At 49.4% G+C, this 23,039-nt stretch overlaps 1 protein-coding gene across 2 annotated transcripts in view; it reads right to left on the bottom strand.

Moving 5' to 3' along the window:
- Positions 1-9,695, bottom strand: part of SCARA5 (scavenger receptor class A member 5) — a 117,339-nt gene extending 107,644 nt beyond the window's left edge. For both annotated transcript variants that reach the window (XM_026518936.4, XM_026518938.4), the window contains exons 1-2: positions 9,304-9,695; positions 5,080-5,197 (exon numbers count right to left, since the gene is read on the bottom strand). In XM_026518936.4, coding sequence (XP_026374721.1) covers positions 5,080-5,191 — 112 coding nt within the window. In that variant the 5' untranslated portion in view covers positions 5,192-5,197; positions 9,304-9,695. The remainder of the gene's footprint in view (positions 1-5,079; positions 5,198-9,303) is intronic.
- Between the last annotated feature and the right edge of the window lie 13,344 nt (positions 9,696-23,039).

Here is a 23,039-nt window from a genome sequence, read left to right as displayed (position 1 = left end):
GCTGCGCCAAGATGAACCAGGGCGATCTGATTGATGAGAAGGCAGATGAGGGGGTTCCCCGAGGAGAATAATTTAATTTTATGGGGAAGGAACGCCGGAACGGGGGGCTCAGGCCCTACACTCAGCCAGCAGCCTGGCTACAGGCGTCCCGGGCGCAGCCAGGAGCATGTGTAACTCATTACCTCCGCGAGCCTCCCATTTGCGGCCGCAGGATGACGCCGCGAGCGTGGTGGAGTGCCTGAGGCCGCGGGGTGAGCATGACTACAGTATTTTTCTGACACTAACACCTCTCTCTGGCCCTCAGGAAGGGCCGCGGAGGAGCCAGCCCCAGCCAAACACCACCCCCACCCCGCCCTCCGCCTTCACCTCCTGGCGCCAGATGAAGAGGCCTACAGCTACGCAGGCAGGAAAAGAAAGGCCGCACCACGGAAGGTGAGAGCAGAGGGGAAGAGGAAGGGAAGGGGGGGAGAGGGGCAAGCAGGTCCAGCTGGCCCCCATTTGGGTTTCTGTTCAAACGGAGGTAGAAGCGGTCATGGAGGTCACAGGAGGCTGGGCTCCAGGACCTTGGAGGTCACCTTCTGCCATCAGCCCTTCCATGCAATTCTAGCAAGACAGGTGGAACCGAAGCTATTCCCCTTGGTGGCACAGAGGGGAGGCCGCCCTGCTCTTGGGGCCTGCCCATCAACTGGGGGGCTCCGTTGGGGATGCCGACAGCTCAGACCCAAGGGAGGAGGCAGGGTCCTGAGACAAGGCCCAAGAAGGGGTGCAGAGGGGTAGAGGTCCCAAGACGTGGGGAGCAAGGGGTGTGGGCGTGCACCTTGAAGGCTGTGGGGATGCACCGTGCAGGAACTGGGTGAGATGGCCTCTTATGGAGGGCCCCTCCCCCTCCCTTCCTACCTGCTACAGGGAAAGAGGGGGAAAGATAAAGACAGGGTGGGAGGGAAAGAGAAGACAAGTTAGGAAAGGACAGGGGGGTGGGGGAGGGATAGGAGAGGAGGGGGATTCTCAGTGCATCACCTCTGAAATAACAGTTTATGCCCTAATGTCTTTCAAGTCCCGCCTGCATTCAAGTCTGAGTCACACCTTAATATCCGGGCTGCATTTCTGCGACTTCGCTTCCCCAGATCCTAATAACCCCAGAGCCAAGAGTAGCACCGCCCCTCCTCCCCATCTCCTTTCCTTCAAGGGGAAAATCCTGGAGCAAGGCCTACCAGACATTGCTGTTTAAATCTACTCAGGGCCCATGGGGCGGCTCGGGCCTCCCTCCCTTTCCCCATCTCTGTCCACCCTGTGCTTTCCTAACAGCCTCCTCCCCCCCACAGCCCTTCCTCTCCCTCTCCAGTTACACTCTCCAGAGATGAGGATCAAAGAACGAAATCTTGGGGAAACAGATCAAATCTGGCTTGAATTTCCCCAAGTCAGAGCTCACCGATTTCCTCTTAGAAATGAAAGGGAAGGGGGAAAAAGTCAAACCAGAAACCCACAAGCTTAGGTGGCTGATTTCATCTCAACACTCTGGTGTCTCTGGGGTCCTCATGCCATCCCCGCGCCCATGCCTGGAGGCCAGATCATTCAAGAGTGGGGAAGACCACACAATTTAGAGATCAGGCTTAGAATATATTTGTTTTGCCACCTTTAGATTTCAAGGACCCAATGTTCGTTCATTCATTCATTCATTCATTCATCCAATAAATAATTAGTGAGCACCTACTATGTGCCAGGCTTAAGAGACACCATTGAACAAAACAGAGGTGCCTGCCCTTGTCAAGTCTATATTCCTCCCTCAAGGAACAGACAGTAAATGATAAACATAATAAATAAGAATTACATAGTGCCTTAGGGGAAACAGAACTATGGCATACAGGAAAAAGAGAAACAAGGAAAGGGGCCGTGAGTGCAAGGGGACAGGAAGCCTAATGGGGAAGGTGATATTTGAGCAAAGACTGGAAGAGGTGGAAGAGCAACCTTCTGGGGAGCAGAGGCCCCAGGTGAGTATGCCAGCAGGGTCAAGGTGAATGTCAGCAGCCTCCTTGGCCACTGTCAGCACCTGGGTTTTTATTCTCCTTGAGACGGGATGCTTTGTGGGCTTTGCTCAGGGCAGCACCACGTTCCAACTTAGCTTTTCAAAGGACCACACCCCGAATGCAATGACCAGGTCTGTTTCAATGCACAGAATTCTAGAACTGGACAGAACCTCACAGAGACCTCCCCTCTACCATGCCCCCATTTGGTAGAGGAAGACATTGAGGCCCAGAGAGGGATGTGACCCAGTCCGGTCACAAGGCCCTGGAGGAGTGAGTCAGCCTCCACCTCACATCTTCCAACTTGTGCCCACTTCAGGGGTGCCAGGCCTCAGGGGACCCCTGAGGACTCTTCCTGGCAGGGCTCTAAAACTGTCCTCTGATCAGCTCTCCTCCCCACCGGGGGCCTAGAAAGCACAGTGGCTGAGATTACTGTTATTTTCAGTCCCTCTGGTTCAAATGTTCTTTTTAAATCTGGGGTTCAGAAAAAGAGACAGCAAGATGATGGAAGGGGTATGAGGCCTAGTGACACTTCGCACCCTTGGCCTCTCCCTGCCCTGGGGTCCCTGCCCTGCCCCAACTTGCACCCCAGGCTGGCCCTGGTGCTCCTCCAGGCTCCCCCACCATGCTGTACCCCAGTTCTTTCTTGCCAAGCCAGTCCTCTCCTGAGGGGCTGATAGGGAGAAGGCGGGATCAGTTGTGCGAAAGCCAAGTTGGCCTCTGCTGACGGTGGAGTGCTGAGCACTGGCCAGTGACCCAGCCCTCCCAGGTGCCAGTAACCTGACAGAAGCACTGGCCCGGCTTGGTGTGACACAGCTGATGACACCTTTCCCCACCCTCCTCTTCTCTTACAAAATTGTGTTCAGTCTTTAAAGCCTTTTCTGGAATGGCTTCTCCTAACTCCAGTACAGTAGTCCCCCCCCTTATCCATGGGGGATACTTCCAAGACCCCCAGTGGATGCCTGAAACCACGGAGAGCACAAACCCTATATGTACTGTGTTCTTCCCTATATACACACACTGTGATAAAGTTTATTTATAGATCAGGCATAGCAGGAGATTAACAACAATAATAACAAAGAGAACATTCATAACAATATGCTGTAATAAAAGTTATGTGAATGTGGTGTCTCTCTCTCTCCCTCAAAATATCGTATTGCACCATGCTCACCCATCTTCTGGTGACGTGAGATCAAATGGCTGTGTGATGAGAGGAGCTGAGGTGAGTGACACAAGGCTGAGACTGGCCTTCTGATAATAGGTCAGAAGCAGGATCATCTGCTTCCAGACCACAGTTCAGTGCAGAGAACAGACCGTGGAAAGCGAAACCACAGATAAGGGGGGACTACCATGCTCGCACGTATTTTTGCCCACTTTATGTTATGGGTCGTTGTCCCCAGGCCAGTCCCTTCCACTGAGATCATAGCCCTTTCAGGACAAGGATGGTTCGATTTCTCTTTGGAACATCCTTGACCCCCCACCCAGAGCTTGACACACTGAAGAGCCTCAAAATATGTTTGTTGAATGGAATTCAGAGGAAGAGCTACAATGGTGGGCAGTTTACTAGGGCAGCTGGTGGGGGCTTATCGGTCAGGAGCCCAGATCTTGTCTCCTCTCCCTGCTGAGACTGTCCCTGACCCCTACATCTCTGAGCTACCCAACATTCCTTCCAGCACTCAGCACCTTGTGGGAGGAGAGACATGGTTAGAGCCGGATGGGGAGGCATTTCGCTCTTTGAGTAATTTTGAGACAAAGGCAGCTAGCAGAGTGGAGGGAAAATATGGTGTTTGAAAGAGCCTTGAATGAAGGCCTGCATGGTGGTTAATTTCTGTCAACTTGACCGGTCATGGGTGTCAGGGGAAACATCATTTCTGGGTGTTTCCAGATGAGATCAGCATTTGAATTGGGGACTCAATAGAGCAGATTGCCCTCCCCGGTGGGAGTGGGTCTCGTCCAATCAGTTGAGGGCCTGAGTAGAGCAAAAGGCAAAGGAATTTGCTTTTTGCTTCCTGCCTGCCCACAGAGCTGGGACATAGCCTCTCATCTTCTCCAGCCCTCAAACTGCGGTTTCCACCGTCAGCTCCTCTTGTTCTTGGGCCTTCTGACTTAGATCGAATTCCACCACCCACTTTCATGGGTCTCCAGCCTGAAGCTGCAGATTGTAGAACTCCTCAGCCTCCATTATCCTGTAAGCCAATTCCTCGTAATAAATCTTTTACATACGTATATATCGCTCTGGTTCTGTTTCTCCGGAGAACTCTATCATAGCCTGTCTCTGCCTAATTGGCCATAAGTCTTTATGAGACTCTTCTGCAAACTTCATTCTATTCAGCTTTAAAGTGGGGACAATGCTCTCCTCCCCTAAGCTCACTGCAAAAAGGAGTGTGCTCATTCATGTAGCAAGCATTTATTAAGCACCTACTAAGGGTCAAGCTCTGTGCTGGATACACAGGATTCAGTCTGTTGGCAAGGTGCTTTGGGCTCCTTTGGAGGAAGCATCAGTTGAATTTTCAGTTTTAGCAAATGACCAGTTCCCAAGGACGCAGGCCATCTGGGTCACCGGGATGAGGAACTCCTTCCCATGGCATGATCTGGGGGCTCTGAGCCAGGGGGAGGAGGAGCACCTTGATGAGGTATGCTCTCTCCTCACAAATGCTTTGAGAAATGGCTCGGGGGTGCCTCATCTGAGAAGGTCTGGGCTCACTGGCTCACACGCCTTTGCCTGACCCCAGCCTGACTTACCCAGAGGAGAGGAAGGCAAAGAGGCAAAAAGCCTGCCCCAGGAGTCAGGAGACTCAGTGCTGGAACGCCTCTGGGACTGACGAGCTCTATGATCCTAATGCGTTCTCAGCCTCCACCAGCTCATCTGTGAAATGGAGACACATCTTGCAGGTCACACAGATTTGTAAGGATGTGTGAATTCAAAGACCTTTCAAAGGATGAAGCTGCATATAAGAAGTGTTAGAGGGGCGGTCACCACTGCCCTGGGGCAATGCCCAAGGTTGGATAGGGAGACAGGGCTGGTCCTGCAGTGCAAGACGAAGCCAGAGGCACTCACCATCCTCACACAGGTTCAGCTTGGACAGGCTCCTGCCATCAAAGGGCTCCTCAAAGACGGAGCTGGTGTCCCGGTCGCTCACTGTGTGCAGGTACATGGCCTTGTTCTCCATTCTGACCTGCAGCAGCAGCAGGAAGGATGGCGAGGGGAGAGGAGAGGGAGGAGGGAGGCAGGGGAAAGAGACAATAAGCTATAGGCGGACACAGAAATGAATGCACGGAACAAGGCGCCCATCCCCACAGCCCGGAGCCTGAACACCAGCCGCCTCTCATCAACAGGTGCTGTCCACTACGTCCTCGGGATCCCGAGTCCCCGCCCAACTTCCTCGGCTCTTGGGAAGGCCGAGGCCCTTTGGACCCTTCTGATCACGGGACCCATCCATTTGTCTTAACAGCCCTTGGTTAGGGCCAGAGCCGGAGCCAGAGGGGCCCTGAGGGCCATGCTTGGTGGAGCCTGGAGGACCTGACCCTCCTGACCCCAATGGAGTGACTTCCCAGCCTCTAGAGTTTTGGGCACATTAGAGAGACTTGGGCTCCTGCCCCATGTTGGAAATGTGCTGACCGGGCTGGCATGTTCCATAGGGGCTGGGTGCAGTGGGACCACAGCAGGGATTCATCTGGACCCGTGGCCTTGGTGGGGTCCCCCGACACTAAGACCTGGGCAGCCTGAGACTAGGGGAGGGGCCAGTGTCTGTGTCTGCATGGCCTCCTGAAGCCGGATCGCTGGGGCTCTGGATCTGCCCCATGGCGCTCCAGGAATGTACCCAGTGACACGGGAAAACGGCATGCTATTTGAGGTAAACCAGCACCATTTCCGTAAGTGTGTACAACACTATCCCGTTTTGTAATATATACACGTGTCCCGAGTCCGTGACAAATAAGGTTCCATTTGGAGATGTTCTGGGTTGCTCTGTATCAGAAGACTCTGGTGGGGATTGTGGGGATTTTGTGCTTATTTTTATTTGCTGGATATTCTGGGTTTTCTACAACGTGTTTGCATTCTTTGTGTAACAAGAAAAACCTACATTTTGAGCCAAATTACAAAGTGTTTATTTACATAAAACACTCGCTATTCTCTTTCTTTCATATATGCTTGGTGATTTGACAAATTACTTTCTAATTTCAGCTCCGTTCCAGCCATAAGTTTAGCTTCACCTTCGGTCCTGATGCTCTTGGACTATCTGGTTATTGAACCAAAAATCCACTTTTAAAGAGCAAATTCTTTGGAAGATAAAAGCCCCTGGGAGGATGGATGGGTCCCAGGCCCAGTGTGGAGCGAACTCGACTCTGAGGCCCAGAGAGCCCAGCTAGGGGTCTACCACCTGGGAGGGAATGACAGGGTCCTGGCAGGTGGCATGGGATGGGGGGGCACAATGCCTGCTGCCTGAAGGCAATCAGTTCCTCTTCGGAGGCAGAAGGAAAGGAGCCATCGGCACTGTGGCAGTAAATAGGGATAATGAAGGAGGAGCCTGGCTGAACCGCTCCGGCAGGCAGAGCAAAACCTAAACCCTTTATTTTCATGGCTTGACCTTTGTCTCCAGAGACTTTTGACTTCAGGGCTGAGAAGAGGTAGGAACGGCCAGTTGCCATACAACTGTCCTTCCGATGGCCCAGGAAGGACGGACAGGGGCTTCTTGCTCTTGTCACTTCAAGTAATGAGACGCCACATGCCATGCACACAGGTGCGCACATGTGCACACACACACATGCATGCTTGCACGGGCAGGGTGATCACAGCCTCTGCGGGCCTTTCTTCCAGCCTGCGCGAGAGGGGGGCCAGCAGGAGCCCACAGCTCTGCCAGGATCTCCCCTCCCTGCCCCAGGGGTTCCCGGGAGCCCACAAACCGCTCCCACCCAGCTTCTCTGTGCTGCGGTTATGTCCGGTTTGCTACCCTCCCAACACCCATGCTCCGTCCAAGTCCTCCACCCACTATGAGCCTCTAGGTGGGGCCTCCTGAGCAGCTCCACGGCTGCTAAGCTGCAGGGGACCCTCCCTTGTTTCACAAGCACTAAGTGCAGCACCCCTCCCTCTGGCCTCCATCCTGGGGAGCTGCAAAGCAGGAGGTCAGTGTCTCTTCTGCAAGCGATAATCCTCTCTCTGCCAAAGGCAACAGGCGCTGCTGCCCAGAGGTCACGCAGACCTCGATGGGGTGCTGCCATGCTGGCGGTGGGGGTGTGGCCATGAGCTTGGGCCAGGTTAGCCCCATCTTCATTTCCACCTTCCCCTCTGCGGATCAGCTCCTGGACTAGAGCTGGAATGCAAGGCTTGTTATCTGGAATGTGTCTATAGGGCAGCCCCTCCTCTACCCCCTCCCCACCCCTGGGCTGGTGGAGCAGGAGCCTGGGGAGTCTGTTGAGTAGAGAGGCCGGGGCGGAGCAGAGGCCAGATGTGAGTGAGATGAGATTGGAAGTGCTCAGCCAGCTCTGCTCATGTTTGTTACTTGGGAAAGAAACCTAAGAATGTTCTGTCTGCCCTAGGTTTTATTTTGAGCTATTTTTCTTTCTTTGGAAATGAGGGGCAGGAATTTGAACCCTTCGATCACTGGCCTTACAGCCTTTGGGGCCAAGTTCATGCTCTCAGGCAAGGTGCAAACTCATTGCCAAGCGTGGTGATAAAGAAGGGGATATGCACCCCTTGCGTGTGCCCATGCCCCAGGAGGTACAGACCATTCGCCATCCGGGATCTCTCTGCCCTCCCAGGGCCACTGTGAGGGGGGCAGGTAGCATCAGTGTGTCGTTCCCACTTTAAAGATAAGCCAGTCTCGGCCCCAAGAGGCAAGAGTCAATGATGTCAGGCAAGGGTGAGGCACCAGGGAAAGGCGTCCCACCCAGGGCACTGACCCAGCCACAAGGCTGCTTCGTCCGGAAAGCCTGTTTCAGTCCCTCTCAGGAGCCACCCTTAGGGTCCCAAACCCAGCAGTGAAGAGGGTCAGTGAAGAGGGGCCCTGGGGCCAAGGAGAGGCTCTGGGAGCTGGAAGGGAGGGGACGAGGACTGTGGAAACATGAGCAGGGTGTGGACGCCAAAGTGACATATGGAGAAAGTTCGAGGAGACTGGACTTTTGTGTGTCTAGTCAAAGAATGGGGCCTTGCTCCCCCAGGGATGGGACATCTTACTGGCCTCTTAGGGATGTCTGGATGCTACATTTTAGGGCTAAAGCCCTCAGACATCCGTAGCTCCACCCAAGGCAGCTCCAGGCAGGCCTGCGCGGGGTGGGGAGCTCAGAGGACACGGGGTCCTGTCCTGGAGCCACTTCTACTCGGGAACCTGGCCCAATCCGCTGAGCTCGTTCAGCCTCAGGTCATCACCTCTCTGAAGGGGAGAAGCACATCTGCCAGCTGCCCAGTTATTTCCAGCCTCCGGTGGAATGGTGCACAGGGAAGCAAGGGTACACAGCGAGCTGGTGCTGCGAGTCAGGAGAGAAACAGCCCCTTCCTCCTCCCCCCCCCCAGCATCTTCTGATCCTGCCAAGCAGTTAGGCGAGGGAGGAGAGGCGCGGTCTCTAGGTTCCTGAGGCTTCCCTCCTGCCAGTCAGGCCACAGTGCTTTTTGGGATTCCCTTTGCAAAAAAGCTATCGTGAATACAGATCAGAGCGAAATCTGGACCCTTACTCGCAAGTCACTCTGGGCAGCAGAAGGACTCGATCGATTCTTCCTGCTGAAGGTGGCATGAGCCTCACTTGTGCAAAGACAGCATGTCTGGGTTCCAGCATCTAACTCTGCAGGGCTCGCATCTTCTCTTTGAATGGCATACCTTTAAACTCATTGAAACCAAGTAAAAATCCCCATGAATACGGCCCTCTCCTCTAACGGTACTTAGTTAACCTAAATCATAACCCGAAGCTGGAAAAGGGGCGAATGTTAAGCTCTCCCTTCACACATCCCACCAGTGGCACGCGCCATGTACACACACTTCACACATAGAGAGGGACAGTCACCTGCACCGTCGGCTCCCGGCATAGGCTCCCGAGCTGCGGCACGAGCCTGGCAGAGTTGCAACTAAGGCAACAGCTTCCCCAAATGCAGGCTCACAGCAGCTGGATGAGGCCCCCGTGGTCCCCACAGCCAGAACCTTCCCACCTGGCGCTGCACCTCCAGACTCCGCATCCCGAGATGCCCGGACGCAGCGCCCTGCTCCAGCGGCCACATCCGGGTCCCCACACCCGGGGGCAGCTGCTCTGGGACACTGCGCTCAGGTGCTAGGACAGAGTTAGGGCCAAGACTCACCTGAGCGCCCCCGCCGAGGCTGCAGAAGCGCCTGTCCCCTCAGTTCCCGGGGTTCGCCATGGTGACCGAAGAGCTGGCCGCTGTCACCACACTGAGACCCAGGCAGCCCCGCGCGGCGCGTACCCACAGCCAGCCAAAGCCAGACGGAGTCATAGAAGGAGGCTGCCCCGGTGCTCCGTGCTCAGTGACTCCTCTCGGGGGGCACTTCTCCAGGAGGCAAAGACTCAGCCTTAGGCCTGACTCAGGCCTGTGGCTGGGGAGTCCCTGGGTTGGTGCCTCGCCTCAGTCAGCCACAGGCAGCGCTCGGGAGATGTTCTGTGGAGGCACCAGCGGCTCTGCTAGATACTGAGATGTGAACTGCAGCTGCTCTGGCGGCCAGTCTTTATAAATACAAAGTTCTTGGAGCAATCGCGGAAGCTCCCGTGGGGTCTGGAACACATGCCCCCTCTGGTGGCCAATCTTAGCATTACAGCCCCGCCGTTCTCCCGATCCAGTCCAGAGCCAAGTCAGCTCGTCTGGGGACTCCACACACCTCATCTAAAACCCCACGCCAAAGGATTTTTGGAAAGCGTCTACAGGAGTGGCAGCTAGACCTGGCTCAGGAGCCACACAAGCAACCAGTCTTAGAATAAACTTGTCTATAGGACCAAATTTGCGTTGCTCAATTCATCCACCCAACTTGACTTAGAACTGATTTACGTGTTTTTCTGAAGTCACAGCCACCCCCAAAGGACACAGACTGGCCACACTGGAGCTATCCAGAAGAGTGTTCTGTGAGTGCTGAAAAAACTTCGCAAAGACAGTCTCAAATTACCTGAGTAACAAACCCAGCATTTAGGGAGCTCTGACCCTGTACGAGGGCCAGGGGATACAGGAATGAGTAAGACGGGCTCCCTGTCCTCAAAGGGGTTGCAATCCAGGATGAGTGGTGCAATCAGGCACAAATAGCTGTAAACCTAAGTGTGACCAAAAACATTTTCAAAAGGCGGTCTCGCCAAAATGTGAAGAGAGTAATTACATCCAGAGTGGGGTGGCGATGGGTAAAGGTGTCAGGAAGATTCCAAAAATAGTTTGAGCCACTGGCCGACACTGTCAGTTTACAGGACGCCTGCTCCCCCTCCCCCGCTGAGGACAGAGCTCTGAAGGTAATGGTCACGAAGACACCCCCATTGGTTGGCTAGAAATTCAGACTCAGTACTAGAGGGTCAGACCTCGTACAAGAGAACAGTTTGCCAAGGCTCAGCCTTCCCCGCAGTGCAGTTGCCAACCCACAACTGAGTCAGAAATGCCTTCGTCATTTTCAATGACTGAGCCTCCTAACCGTCTCTGGGAAGCAGCTCCAATAGGAGGCTCCATTTCGCAGAGGGAAAGCACAGTTGTAGTAGTAATAATAAAATAATAATAATAGCAAGGGGATGAGATGCAGGAGCAGGGAGGAGTTGGAGAGGCAGGAGGTTTGGGGGAGGGGAAGGGGAGAGGCAGGAAGTGGAGGAAAACACTTTATAGTCTATACCATGTGCTAGGCAATTCCGAGTGCTCTCCATATATTAACTCACTTCACATTGACAACCCTGCAAGGTAAGTCCTGTTATTATTTCCACTTTTAGAGATAGAGACACTTAGTAACTTGTCCAAGGTCCAGCAGCTTACAGCGGCAGAGCTAGGTTCCGCCCTGGGCAGTATGGCCCTAGGCTTTGTGCCCTAACCGTGCTTCCACACCGCCTCTTGTGAAAAAGCGTCCTGTGGTTACCCATCAATTCACCAGCATCCCTAGGAATGCGGTCTTAAAAACAGCCAGAAATGTGCTTAACGTGTTCTGTCCGGGGATCTTTTTTGCAGGGTTGTGTATATTAGCAAGAAATGCCAGTGGGTTCGTAAGACCCTGGTGATGTCCTCCTTCACTAAAACAAAGAACACTTTTTAATACTCCTGCAGTGGGGTGCCCTTGCCTGGAGAGGAAGGAAAGGAGGGGGACCCAAATGCAGTCCAGGCTATTGGCCGAGCCTCTCCTTATCACTGATGATCAATGATACACAAATGGCAGAGTCTAGTGTCTGCACATGAGACCCACATGTAGGCACAAAACCGTTAAACTATAACATTTCAGGAGGAACAAAGCTTATCTTTTTGAACCCCATCGTTTCAGGCAAAGGGCCATTTGTCTCTTTTGTTTCTGGTTCACTTCACTTCTTAAAAGGATAAGATTTGTGCATATTGTGGCATGTACAGTAATTCCTTGTTTGATTTTTATTCTGTGCCGAGTAATATTCCATTATATACAGAGACTGCAGTTTGTCTCTTCACCTCTTGAAGGGCGTTTGGGCTGTTTCTGATCTTTGTCTGTTATGAATAGAGCCACCCAAACAGGCAAGGGGACATTTGATAGTGAAGTATAGGAACGACCCGGAGGCTGGGTTTTCTAGTGGGTGACAGTCCTTCGGGCAGCTGGTAGCTCAAACGACACCTCCTTATCACCTAAAATCAGTATGGTCCAAAAAATGGCTTGTTTCCATTCAGTTACAGCAGACATTTGTAATAGCCATTTTCCCCGATGGTATTATGAAAATGTGATAGCATTGAAGGATGAACATCACAATGCTGGGCTCCTAGACGCAACGTCCACAACTGTCCTCGACCTCCAGAGCATCTGCATCTGCAGGGATTCCTTCCCTACATTCAGTCATTCATTCAACAAACATCTGTTGTGTACCTTTATGCTGTGTATTCCAAACCTTCTTACGAACGTGAATTAGACTGGCCCCCATCCTTCAGGATCTGGCCCAGGGGGAGAGGAGGCACTTAGTCACTCTAATATTTTTTTTTTAAGATTTTATTTATTTATTTGACAGAGATAGAGAGACAGCCAGCGAGAGAGGGAACACAAGCAGGGGGAGTGGGAGAGGAAGAAGCAGGCTCCCAGCGGAGGAACCTGATGTGGGGCTCGATCCCAGATCGCCAGGATCACGCCCTGAGCCGAAGGCAGATGCTTAACGACTGAGCCACCCAGGCGCCCCACACTCTAATATTTTTTACCTGGAGTCTGAGTCTGTAATTCCCACTGTCTATGTATCTCCACGGACACAGCAGGTCCCTGCCCGGTGGATTTCTGTGGACGGTTCCATGTGCCTGGAATGGCCCCCCCAGATGTTTGCAAGGCTAATTCCTTTGCGTCCCTCCAATCATTTCTCCAATGTCACCTTCTCAGTGAAGCTAACCCTAATGATCCAGTTTCAGATTGCTGTCTACCCCCAGCCCACCTGATTCTCCTTACCCTGTTCCACCTTCTTTGACTTATTGACTCATTGACTTAACTTACTACATAATTCACTACGCTTGTCAGTGATTACTAACGTACTGTTTATGTAGATCGGCTCCATGAAGGCTGCTCACTTGCGCCTCCCAAAGGCCTAGAACGGTGGCTGGCACATAGTATGTGCTCAATAAATATCTGTTGGATGAAGATCTGGGCAAAGTGCATTCTAGGTCCTGGGAACAAGGAGGTTCTATGGCCCCTGTATGGAAGCAAAGTGGCCATTCTGGAGGGAGGGGCAGACAGGAGGCCCGTGGGGCTGGAGCACAGAGAACGCAGATGAAGGCAAAGAGCCGGGGGCGGGGGGCTGGATCTTATTCCGAGTACAGCTGGAAACCCAGGTTGCTGCTCTTTCTATGCGTCTCCCTCTTCTCCCAGGGCGCACAACGGTCTGCAGTGCATATTTATAATGTTTTTACATTATATCTTCACTCTAATGTGCTATTTCTTTAATTTTTAAAAATTTGTCATTGTGCAAAAGTACACATGACATAAAATAGACCATCCTAACTATTTTTAAGTACAGATTAGAAGCACGTTCACACTGTCGTGCAACTGTCACCCCAGCCATCTCCAGAACTCTTTTCATCTTGCAAAACTATAGCTCCATACCCACTGAGCACTAACTGCCCACTGTCCCCAGCTCCCAGCCCCTGGCAGGCCCCACTCTACTCCCTGTCTCTACAAATTGGACTGTCTAGTAACACTGCTATGTCTTCGTTTGTGGCCTGCTTTACAAAAACATATATTCTAAAGTTTTTGCTTTTAGAATTTTCTTTTTCTCTAATTTTTAACTAGTGTGTGTGAAGTATAAATATTTCAAAAACAGTTTTTGTCCATTGTTCACAAACTCCCGTTCATCTTTTTCTGTTGGTCGGCTTTGCAGGAATATCCTGGTGAAAATTACGTCATCAACCCAGAATCTGGAGTTGCTAATTTTTTAAAAAGTAACTACTGTTTAATGATACAACAAACCTCATCAACTTAGGGGTAGTTAGGAGATAGTTTTGGTAAAAAGTGGTTATTATACACACAGAATGATATCAGAATTTGGCTTTTGTGGTTTTATAACATTTTTTGATCAATAATATAAATGATTTCTGATTTGGCATGTTATTGTTTATCTCAAATCACTCCTCTGATCTCAGCTGAAACCCACCAATCACCCCGGCCACCAGCCCCCGTGCCCCCTGCCAATAAGGGCTAAGTGTGAGGGAGGGGAGATGGATCCAAAGAATGCGGCTTCCAAGTCGGAAAACAGCCCAAACCTCGGGGAGAGCCTACACCTGATAGCCCTTAAGTCATTCCTGGGCATTCCTCTATAACTTCCTGTATCTTCCCCCCAAAAATAATTATGCATACTTTATTAATTAGGAAAAATAAAATAACCTCTTAAAAAGATGACTCAGACATTGGAAAGCTGAATTAGAGACAATGACCTAGATTTAAATATCAAGTCCAGACTTTAATCTGACCATTGCTGGTCGCCTGTCCTTAGGAAAATCACCAAACTTCTTGGTCTCAATATTCTCATTGGACATAAAGACAATCATCCCTTATCACAGGGGTAGTTGTGAGGATCAGAAGGGATAAGGCAGATACTGTGAGCCCACTATGTCGTAAGATGTTCCTAGGAGTGCCCTAAAAAAGGATTCTCTGGTCAAAGCAAAAAGTGTTCCTTATTTTACAGGACTTATCAGAGCCTTTAAAATGCTACTGACACGGTGACTCTCCACAGAGGTGGCTGGAGGGGAAATGTAGTATGAAGCCCAGAGCCCGAGTTTCCATTTTTAACTGAACAGAGAGAACAGGGCTAGTATTCCACAGGATGCCCTGGAGGTAGTAAAGGTAGTAAAAACACTTGTTCACAATTTAAACAAAAACAATTTTTTAGAAAAATGGAAGGCCTTTCCTCTGAGCACCAATCAGTGGAAGATGTTTCATGCTACTGGAGTGTGGGGAGGAGCCATTTATTCTGAAAGGACAATCATACAATCCTGCCCGTCACCTTCCTAAGGGAGGAACCATGTCCCACTTGTGATCATCTTCCCGTCCTGCAGTATAGCCCATAATGTCTGTGAGGTGGACGCCCAGAGCCCGAGTTTCACTTCTTTGCTCAAGGCCAATGGCTGCCCACGCAACTGTGCTGTCTTGCACCTTGACCCCCATACTCCTTTCTCTCTCGGCACTTAGGCCCTTCCCTTCCCACTTCTCCTCACCTACACCCACCTACTGAGACTTCACCCACTGCCCACCCTCCACCTCTATCTCCCCTGACTTTCCGACACAGCTCACGTCTCAGGACCAGCCCAAGCCCTGTCTCGCACCTGGTGCCTTCTCCACCGACTGGGTCTGCTCTGCTTTGGAGGACCCTTGTTTTCAGGGACTGCGCCATCTGCTCAGATGCCTGAACAGAGTGTGTTAGATGCTCTGAGCTCACTGAGGTCAGGGTTCGTGTGTTATACTCTTCCCTGCACCCCCCCCCCGGCCCCCGGCATGGAGCCCAGTGATAGGCCCAAAGCAGGTGACAGATCAACACTTACTTACTGGTGACGGGGACAGCAGGCTTCAGAGATGCAGTGTGGAGAAGAGACGGGATTCCCAGGCAGGACAGCCAGCCTGGACTCCCAGTTCCAGTCCCGCCCCTCCCCACCTCCCCCAAGCACCACGGGTACAGGCAAATCACTAGATGTATTTGAATCTTCATTTCCTTGTCTGTAAAACTGGTTACTGCTTCCAGCCTTCCCATCTCAAGGGTTGTTACAAGGAAGAGCGATGTTGAAAACGCAAAGCTCTCCACGAACGTTAGCCACCGTTAATATTTTTCACAGTTGACAGCCCCTGACAAATGGAGTATTCGTCGTAATGTGGTTCTTTCTCCAGCGTCCAGCTGCTGACAGCTGGCGCTGAGTCTTAGACAGTGGGAGCAAGAGCCTCCGCCTTGTGGAGTTCCCTGTGCCTCACGCATCATGGAATCCACCCAACCATCTGCTTCGGCTCCATGTGCTCGCCTCATTTTCATTCATTTCCCAGAAGGTGTGGGGATGATGAATTACACGGGACAGCCCAGGTTTCCTGACGCTGGTCCAGGGCTGGAGGCGGCAAGGAGGGTGAGCCCTCTCCCCATCATGTGCACAGGCCAGAGACCCAAGGGAAGGGCTTGCCCGGACCTCTTTCTGTTGTAAAATTTAATGGCCCAGTGTACTCGAAATGGGTCAGATCGTGAGGGGCTCCAAGAGGATCTGTCCTGGAGCTGAGATGATGTAAATTTTGTTTGGGAATTGGATGATGAAGTAATTTTAATGTGAGCAATTTGTAAGTTGTAGCCAGACGTGTTCATTCAAGTGAATCATAAGAAACTTCTCAAAACAGGGTGAGGATGTGGGCCAAAACTCCAAAGAAAAGATTTAATGGAATAAATGTACAACAGACAGCAATGTTCGAAAAATTCATCTGCTCACAAACAAGTTAGGAAGTAACAGACTTTTCAGGGGCGTGTAAGAAAAACCTAAGATTTTAGGTGCCTGAGGTTGATGTGAGAGTTGAGAGAAATGGAGATTTCAAAACTTAGGCTGCATTAATAGAAGTACAGTGAGCAGAAAAATGGAGGTGACAAAGTTCGGGCAGTCTGCTCTGGAGAGCTTATATCTGGTAAAGTATGTGCCGTTCTAGGCTCCTCTGATTGACAAACTAAGTCCTGGCTTGGAGGTTGCCCGTGGCGGTGATCAGGGACATGAAGGTCCAGAAACCAACAGGGAAGAACAATGTCTAGCCCAGAGCAGACCCAGTCAAGGGGACATGATTTCTGTTTGCAGATACACTGTGGGCTGTTATGGGAGCAGTGTTAGGATATTTTTTTTAATCATAGTAGAGAGAGAAGCAGACTTCCACTCAACATACAGAAGCTCTTATTCCCAATAGAGCTGTCTGGATCCGGGCATCTCAGCTGATGACTGCAAATCCCCACTCACATTGTTTAATGAGAGCCTGGGTAGTGTGTGCCAGACAGAAGTACCGCAGAGGGGTCTCCTACATCAGGGGACTGGTTGGACACAGTGACCTTTGATATCTCACCCAAGTCTAAGAGAGACTTCACACAAAAATTTTCTCCACCTTAACAGAAAATAGCTAACAACCGATATTGCTGTTTAGATTGCTTCGGATGGGGGAGAAAAAGAGCATTCCATGCGTGCTCTTCACATTAAGAGCTAAGAACAGGTAACATTATATTCAGTAAATTTAATAAGTAATAATAATAAAGATAGTTTGGCTGCAAATTATGCCAAGAGGAGAGAAAAGGAGAAAAAAGAGAAAAAGATGGAGAAAAATTGAGAAAGAATGATGGAAATAAAGGAGAGGAAAACAAGGCAGATCAATGGAATAAGGGAGGAAGAGGGAGGAAAAGAGTGAAGGACCAGAATATAAAGTGATACAGTATTTTTCTTTCTTTGTCTGCCTTCTTGAAGCATTATACATATCATGACTAGCACAAGATGGAGTTTTTCTTGTCCTAATTTAGCTTTTACATTTATCAAAGATATGCAAACATTTTAATAATCTTTCCAAATAATCTCTTCAAATAATCTTGTATCAAATAGCTCTACAGGCTTATTGTGGAAGCAGCAGATCCTAACCTCTCATTCTCATGCCCTATTTAGCCACAGGCACCCGTTTCAACCCTTAAACACTTACTTTTTATATTTATTTCTAAATAATGCAGTTATACTGCTATTTCTTGATTTTTGTTCTGTTTTGTTAAATGGATTATCTCCGTCCCTGCTGCTTTAAAATATTTGCAAAGGTAGGTGTTGGTGTGGGTCAGCTTTTATCCATTGTCCTAGGTACTCAGTGAGACCTTCCAATCCGAAATCTCACGTGCTTCATTTCTGGGAAATTTTCTTGAATTATTCCCTTCATATTTTCCTTCCCCTCCCCCCATTCTTTTCTTTTCCCCCAAATTCTTGTTATTTAGATATTGGACTTCCCGGACAGGTTCTCTCATTTTCCTAACTTTTCTCCCCCAGCTTCCATCTTCTCATTTTTTCTTGTTTACTTTTGGGGAGATTTCCTTGCATTTATATTTTAAATGTTCCTTTTAATTTTTAAAAAAATTCCTGCTAGCATACTTTTTTTAATTTCTGGGAGTTTCTTATTCTGTGATAAATTTTTCATCATAACACTTTCTTGTCTCATTAATGCAGCATCTTATTTATCTCCCTGAAGATACTGTTTTTAAAGATCATTTTTAAGGAACATTTGCTTTTTTCCAACAATCGTCTGTTTCCTCTAAGCTACTTATATTTTGTTTGTTCTGGTCTTTATCTTTTACATGAGAGGCTTTTTGTGTGAAGTATTGGTTGTCTCCTCATATTTAAGAGTGAAAGGCTAAAAGAATCTATTTGAAAGCTCTGTGGACATGGGCAGGTCAACTCAGGGTTTCACTGTGGGATGACTTAGATGGGTTGTTCTACTAGGGAATCCCCAGTGTTTGTCTTAAAGATTTTTTTCTTATTGTTTGATCATCTTCAATCTTCTGTTCGGGGAGTCTAAACTGGCAGCCAATGTTCTAGGAGCTGAAGGGGGAAAGAGAGCTGGCAAGTCGGTCCTAGCATTATGTATGTGCACTTAATCAACTTGCTTTCAGTGCGGCATAACCAGGCTGATGTCCCTCAGTCCAGACAGCTTGCAGAGACCAGCCTACAGTTTTCTGTTGGAGTGGAGAAGGAACGGTTGCCTAGGAGTGTGCAGTCAGCGAGGTTAGCTGGGAGTTGAAATGCTTAATAAGCCTATTCTCAACTAATCATCTGGTTTTAAGCCCCACCTTCAACCCAGCTCAAGAGGCACCTGGTGCTGTCAGTTCCCGAGACTTTAGGGAGTTTCATGGTGTGTACCAATTACTATTTCGGTTTAATAAATCATCCCAAAACCTCATGACACAAAACAAAACCCATATTAGTAGGTTCATGAGTTCCATGGGTTGGGAATGTGGACGGGCCAGGCAAGGGTGGCTTCCTTCCCACTACACAATGTCTGGGGCCTCAGTTGGGCAAACTCAAATGGCTAGAGTGACTCAAATGACTAAAGGATGAAACATCTGGGGCTGGAAGATCCATTCCAGGATGGTTTCATCATCACCTACCTAGCACTGGGGCTGTGATGACATGCAGAGTGGGTTCAGCTGGAACTGTCTACTGGAGGAACTTTACATGGTTTCTTCTTGTGGTTTGGGTCTCTCACAGCATGACAGCTGGGATCTGAGAGAGAACATCCTGAGAGCAAGTGTTCTAAGAGAATCAGGCAGAGGTTGCATGGCCTTTTGTGAATTCACCTCAGAAGTCAGACAGCATCACTTTTGCTATACTCTTGATTGAAGAAGTCACAAGTCCTTCCAGATCAAGTGGAGAGGACAGAGATGTGTCAAAGCATTTGGGGGCTGTTTTAAAACCACATTATGGGGGCGCCTGGGTGGCTCAGTCGTGAAGTGTCTGCCTTTGGCTCAAGGCGTGATCCCAGTGGTCTGGGATCGAGCCCCACATCAGGCTCCTCTGCTGGGAGGCTGCTTCTTCCTCTCCCACTCCCCTTGCTTGTGTTCCCTCTCTTACTGGCTGTCTCTCTCTCTGTCAAATAAATAAATAAAATCTTTAAAAAAAAAAAAATAAAACCACATTATGTTTCAAATTAGATTGTTCCTCAGCCTCTCTGCTTTCCCCACTCCCAACTTAGGGTTCAATTTTCTTGAGCCGTCAGCATCAGGTTCAATAGCGGCAACAACAAAGTACCAAAACCCTTTTGTGGTTTTCTCAGTGGAGTTCTAAAGGCAGAGGAGATACATGTTTATATTCCATCTGCCATATTTATCCAGACATCCCATTTATTTAATTGATAGAATTCTTTGCACATATAATTTTATACTAATTCATTGATTTTACCACCCATGATTTTTTTCAGCAAATTTTTAACTGTATTTATCATTCTGCATATGACTTTGTATCAAGAACTTTTACCATTCTGGTCACATTTTTCTGGACAGACTATTCTTTCTCAAAGAGCTTGTTGAGATGAACCACCCAACATTGAACCCAGATCTGTGGCAATATAGCACCTTGAGACATTTGCCACCTTGCTTTGGTTGCAACTCTTTGCTATTGCGGCCTGAGACCAAATGATGTTTCTTGACTGCTACTCCACACTGTTGACCAAGTCACCCAAACCATCTTTACACATGACCAGGTTTTCTCCATCTTGTTCTTGTGCAATTGACTTGCAAATTCTGAGTGAAAGTCTACTTTACAATTATCCCTAGTTATATTTAGTCTTGTTAGCTTCAGTTCATTTTTCCAATCTATTGAGATCTTTTGAATTTTGATTCCATCTTCCACAGTCTTAGCTAATTCTAACTTTGTGTCATTTGCAAATCCGACAAGCCAGCCACATGCTACAACCAAGCCACTGAGCTACAACCATAACATACTGAAAAGCTCGGGACTAACCCTGGGTGACTTAACCAGCTCACTTCCCAAGAAAATGCTGAGTCACTGAGCAACTGTGCTTGGTTCTTGTAACTCAACCCGTTTATCTTCTTGGAATTCAACCCATATTTCTCCATCATGGCCACAGAAATGTCATGAGTCTTTTTGTTTTTCTATGTCAATGGAACATTTTCAGGATATAAGGTATCAGTAGACTTGAGGTACAGTAAGGCCAACAGATCAGGACACAATTGCCACTGAAAAGATAGCTTGTTACTCAGAGTTCTCAGGAAGAAGGAGCATGCCACACCATGAGGGGCTACCTGGGAAGCACCGGGGTCAGTTAGGAGGCAAAGGAAGTGAGTAGGAAATGTGGGCAAGAGAATTTGTTGTGATTTCCTTGGGAAGGAACAAATTAAACAGGGTAATCAGGTTTAGGATAGGCTAGTTTGAATAATTCCAGCAGGATCTGGGGCATGGGGACTGTCCCTAGTTGTCTGGTAACTGGCCCTGGGATGATTAGTGGTGGTAGACAGTGGCCCAGAGTATGAGAGGACAGTAAAGAAGGTGGTTTGAAGTGTGGGCTATGGACTGATTGGTTTGCATTTGAAAAGCACAGCACACTCACTGGAAGGCAAGTTGTTTGCTATCCCTAGGAATTGGGATGGAGGGTAGTCCCTCCAGGGTCAGCAAGGCCCAGATGTCAAAGCATCAGAATATAGAAAATAAATGATGTGATTAATACGCAAACACAGTGAGCTAATGTTGATGCAAGGTGAGTCTGTGGACAGTCTCTGAGAAGTCTTGCCACAGTTCTCATGACATTACAGGTGCCCCAAATATTTTCTCTTTTACCTTCCTCATCCAAAAGGAGGAGAAGAAAGTGTCAATAATCTGGCCATTATTTCCACAGACTATTCCTGACTCTTCTCTACTCATGAGCTTTGGGGGTGCTCCACTGAGGGGCGCAGCAGAGGTTCAGCATGCAGGGAGTAGCCAGCACTGAAGATCCCTTCCCTGCATCCCTCAGCATGCTCCTTGTAAAGCATGTGTACACGTATGTGTATTTTTCAAGATAGAGTCACTCCTGGATCAATAGTTTTCCCTTTCTCCAATTCCTACTGAAACTTATGCATGGAAACCTCAAACCCAAGTTAAAGGCAGTGAGTTAGAATTAAAATTGGCTGAGATTAAGTGTCTGCTCCCTAAGATCCACTAGGATGAGCTCTTGGCAAGGGTGAGTGAGCATTCTTGCTGTAGGTCGTCTCTCCCGTTCCCTGAATTGGGTAACTTTGGCCATTTCCCCAGCATATACTGGCTCTCTGCCACACACATGCCACTGTGCCCCTGACAGAGCAGACCACATCCACCAGCATATTAGCACATGCGAGAACAGACTTGTGAAGCTCATTGTCTTTCTCTGGAAACTCTTCCAGTCCCTTGAATGTGTAGAAGGAAGCTGCTGAGGACACAGACTAAAGATGGCCAGATCTCAGCCAGAGGCAGGAGCCCAGCCAGGAAAACTGCTCAGGAGCAATTACAACGCTTCCACCCTGGTATTTCTGGGTCTCTATGTGTCATGTCGCCAGATGAGGCCAGGGCGCCAGCAGGTAGCGTATCTGTGTGAGCATAATCGACTCTCCGTTTGATCACATCCCTTGGGCTGCTGTCCACTGCCACAGCACATGGAAAGACAAAGTTCATCTAGCCGCATCTCCCTCCACACCCTTCCTCCGAGCCTGCATCCCCAGCAGGTGCATATTGGATGAGAGATTCACCAGAATCCCTTCCACCTCTTATGCTCTTTGACTGTGAGTTGTGATTGAAAGATCCCACCTTTAGAGGACATCCTCCAGGGGGGAAGAGCTGTTGTCTGGGTTTTCTTCTTTGAGGGGTCCTCTATCCAGCCACATCCCTGACTTTGGGCATGCACAGAGCCCATTCCACTGAATGACTGATCTTCAGACTGTGTGACGGTATCTCCAGAGACCAAAGGCACATTGCTGGGGAGTTGAAGCCCAAGCATCCAGATGCTGACATGCCAAGCCCACACCCTTGACCTCACTGAGTGCTGGTGGCTTTCTGGGCCCCTTTGGTGCTGGCATTCCATTCTCAGGTCAGCACATTTAGGCATGCAGTCTCCTATTACTAGCACAGCTTGGCACACATTCAAAGCACTGCACAGTCACTCCCAAGCTTCCCCTTCTAGACACCATGTCCTCTTAGGTCTAATCTGTTCTGGTGGAAAGGGAAAGGCCCTTCTCAGGGGGCCTGGGGACCTGCCATTGGTGGGCTGTTGGAAGAGTATCGATCCTCCAAGTTTACAGCAGTCCTCTTAAAAATTGCCAATGTATTCTACATGGAAAGGAATTTTGTGGGCATTCAAAAGTTAAAGGAATAAACAGATAGGAAGGTTGGCCTGGCAACCCCAGGGCTGCCCCATTGTACAAATCTAGGTGGTACCACTCACATGGTATTTGCTGGGATTTGCACTCTGTGCAGTTGAGCCCTGCTACTTGCTGATTCTTTCCTAATTCTTCATTTGGTCTCATTGCCATTTGGGATGCAATGCCCTACTTTGGCAAACTTCAAGTTAGTCTCTTAGAATGTGAGAGCCAGAAGGGACTTAGAGGTAATGACACACTATTATCTCATTTTGAGATGAGGAGACTGTAGCCCGAAGAGGTGAAGTAACTTGTGTAGGCATCCCAAGAGGAAGAGGCAGGAGCGGCTGTCAAGGCTCTTGATTTCTTCTTCACCTTTGCTCCCAAAGAGTAATCTACAGACCAGCAGCGTGAGCAGATCCAGGAGCCTGCTGCAAAGGCAGTGTCTCCAGCTCCGGCCCCTAGCTGAAGCAGAACCTGTCTTTAAGACTTCCTGGTCACTCGTATATGCACGTGAAAGTTCACCATACCCAAGAAGGAACTGCGGAGACCTCTAAACGTACTCTCGTTTTC

Source organism: Ursus arctos, unplaced genomic scaffold (assembly GCF_023065955.2).
Source record: "Ursus arctos isolate Adak ecotype North America unplaced genomic scaffold, UrsArc2.0 scaffold_11, whole genome shotgun sequence".
NCBI lineage: Eukaryota > Metazoa > Chordata > Mammalia > Carnivora > Ursidae > Ursus > Ursus arctos.
The sequence above is the reverse complement of the archived record's forward strand: the minus strand, read 5'-3'. Positions and strand labels throughout refer to the sequence as shown.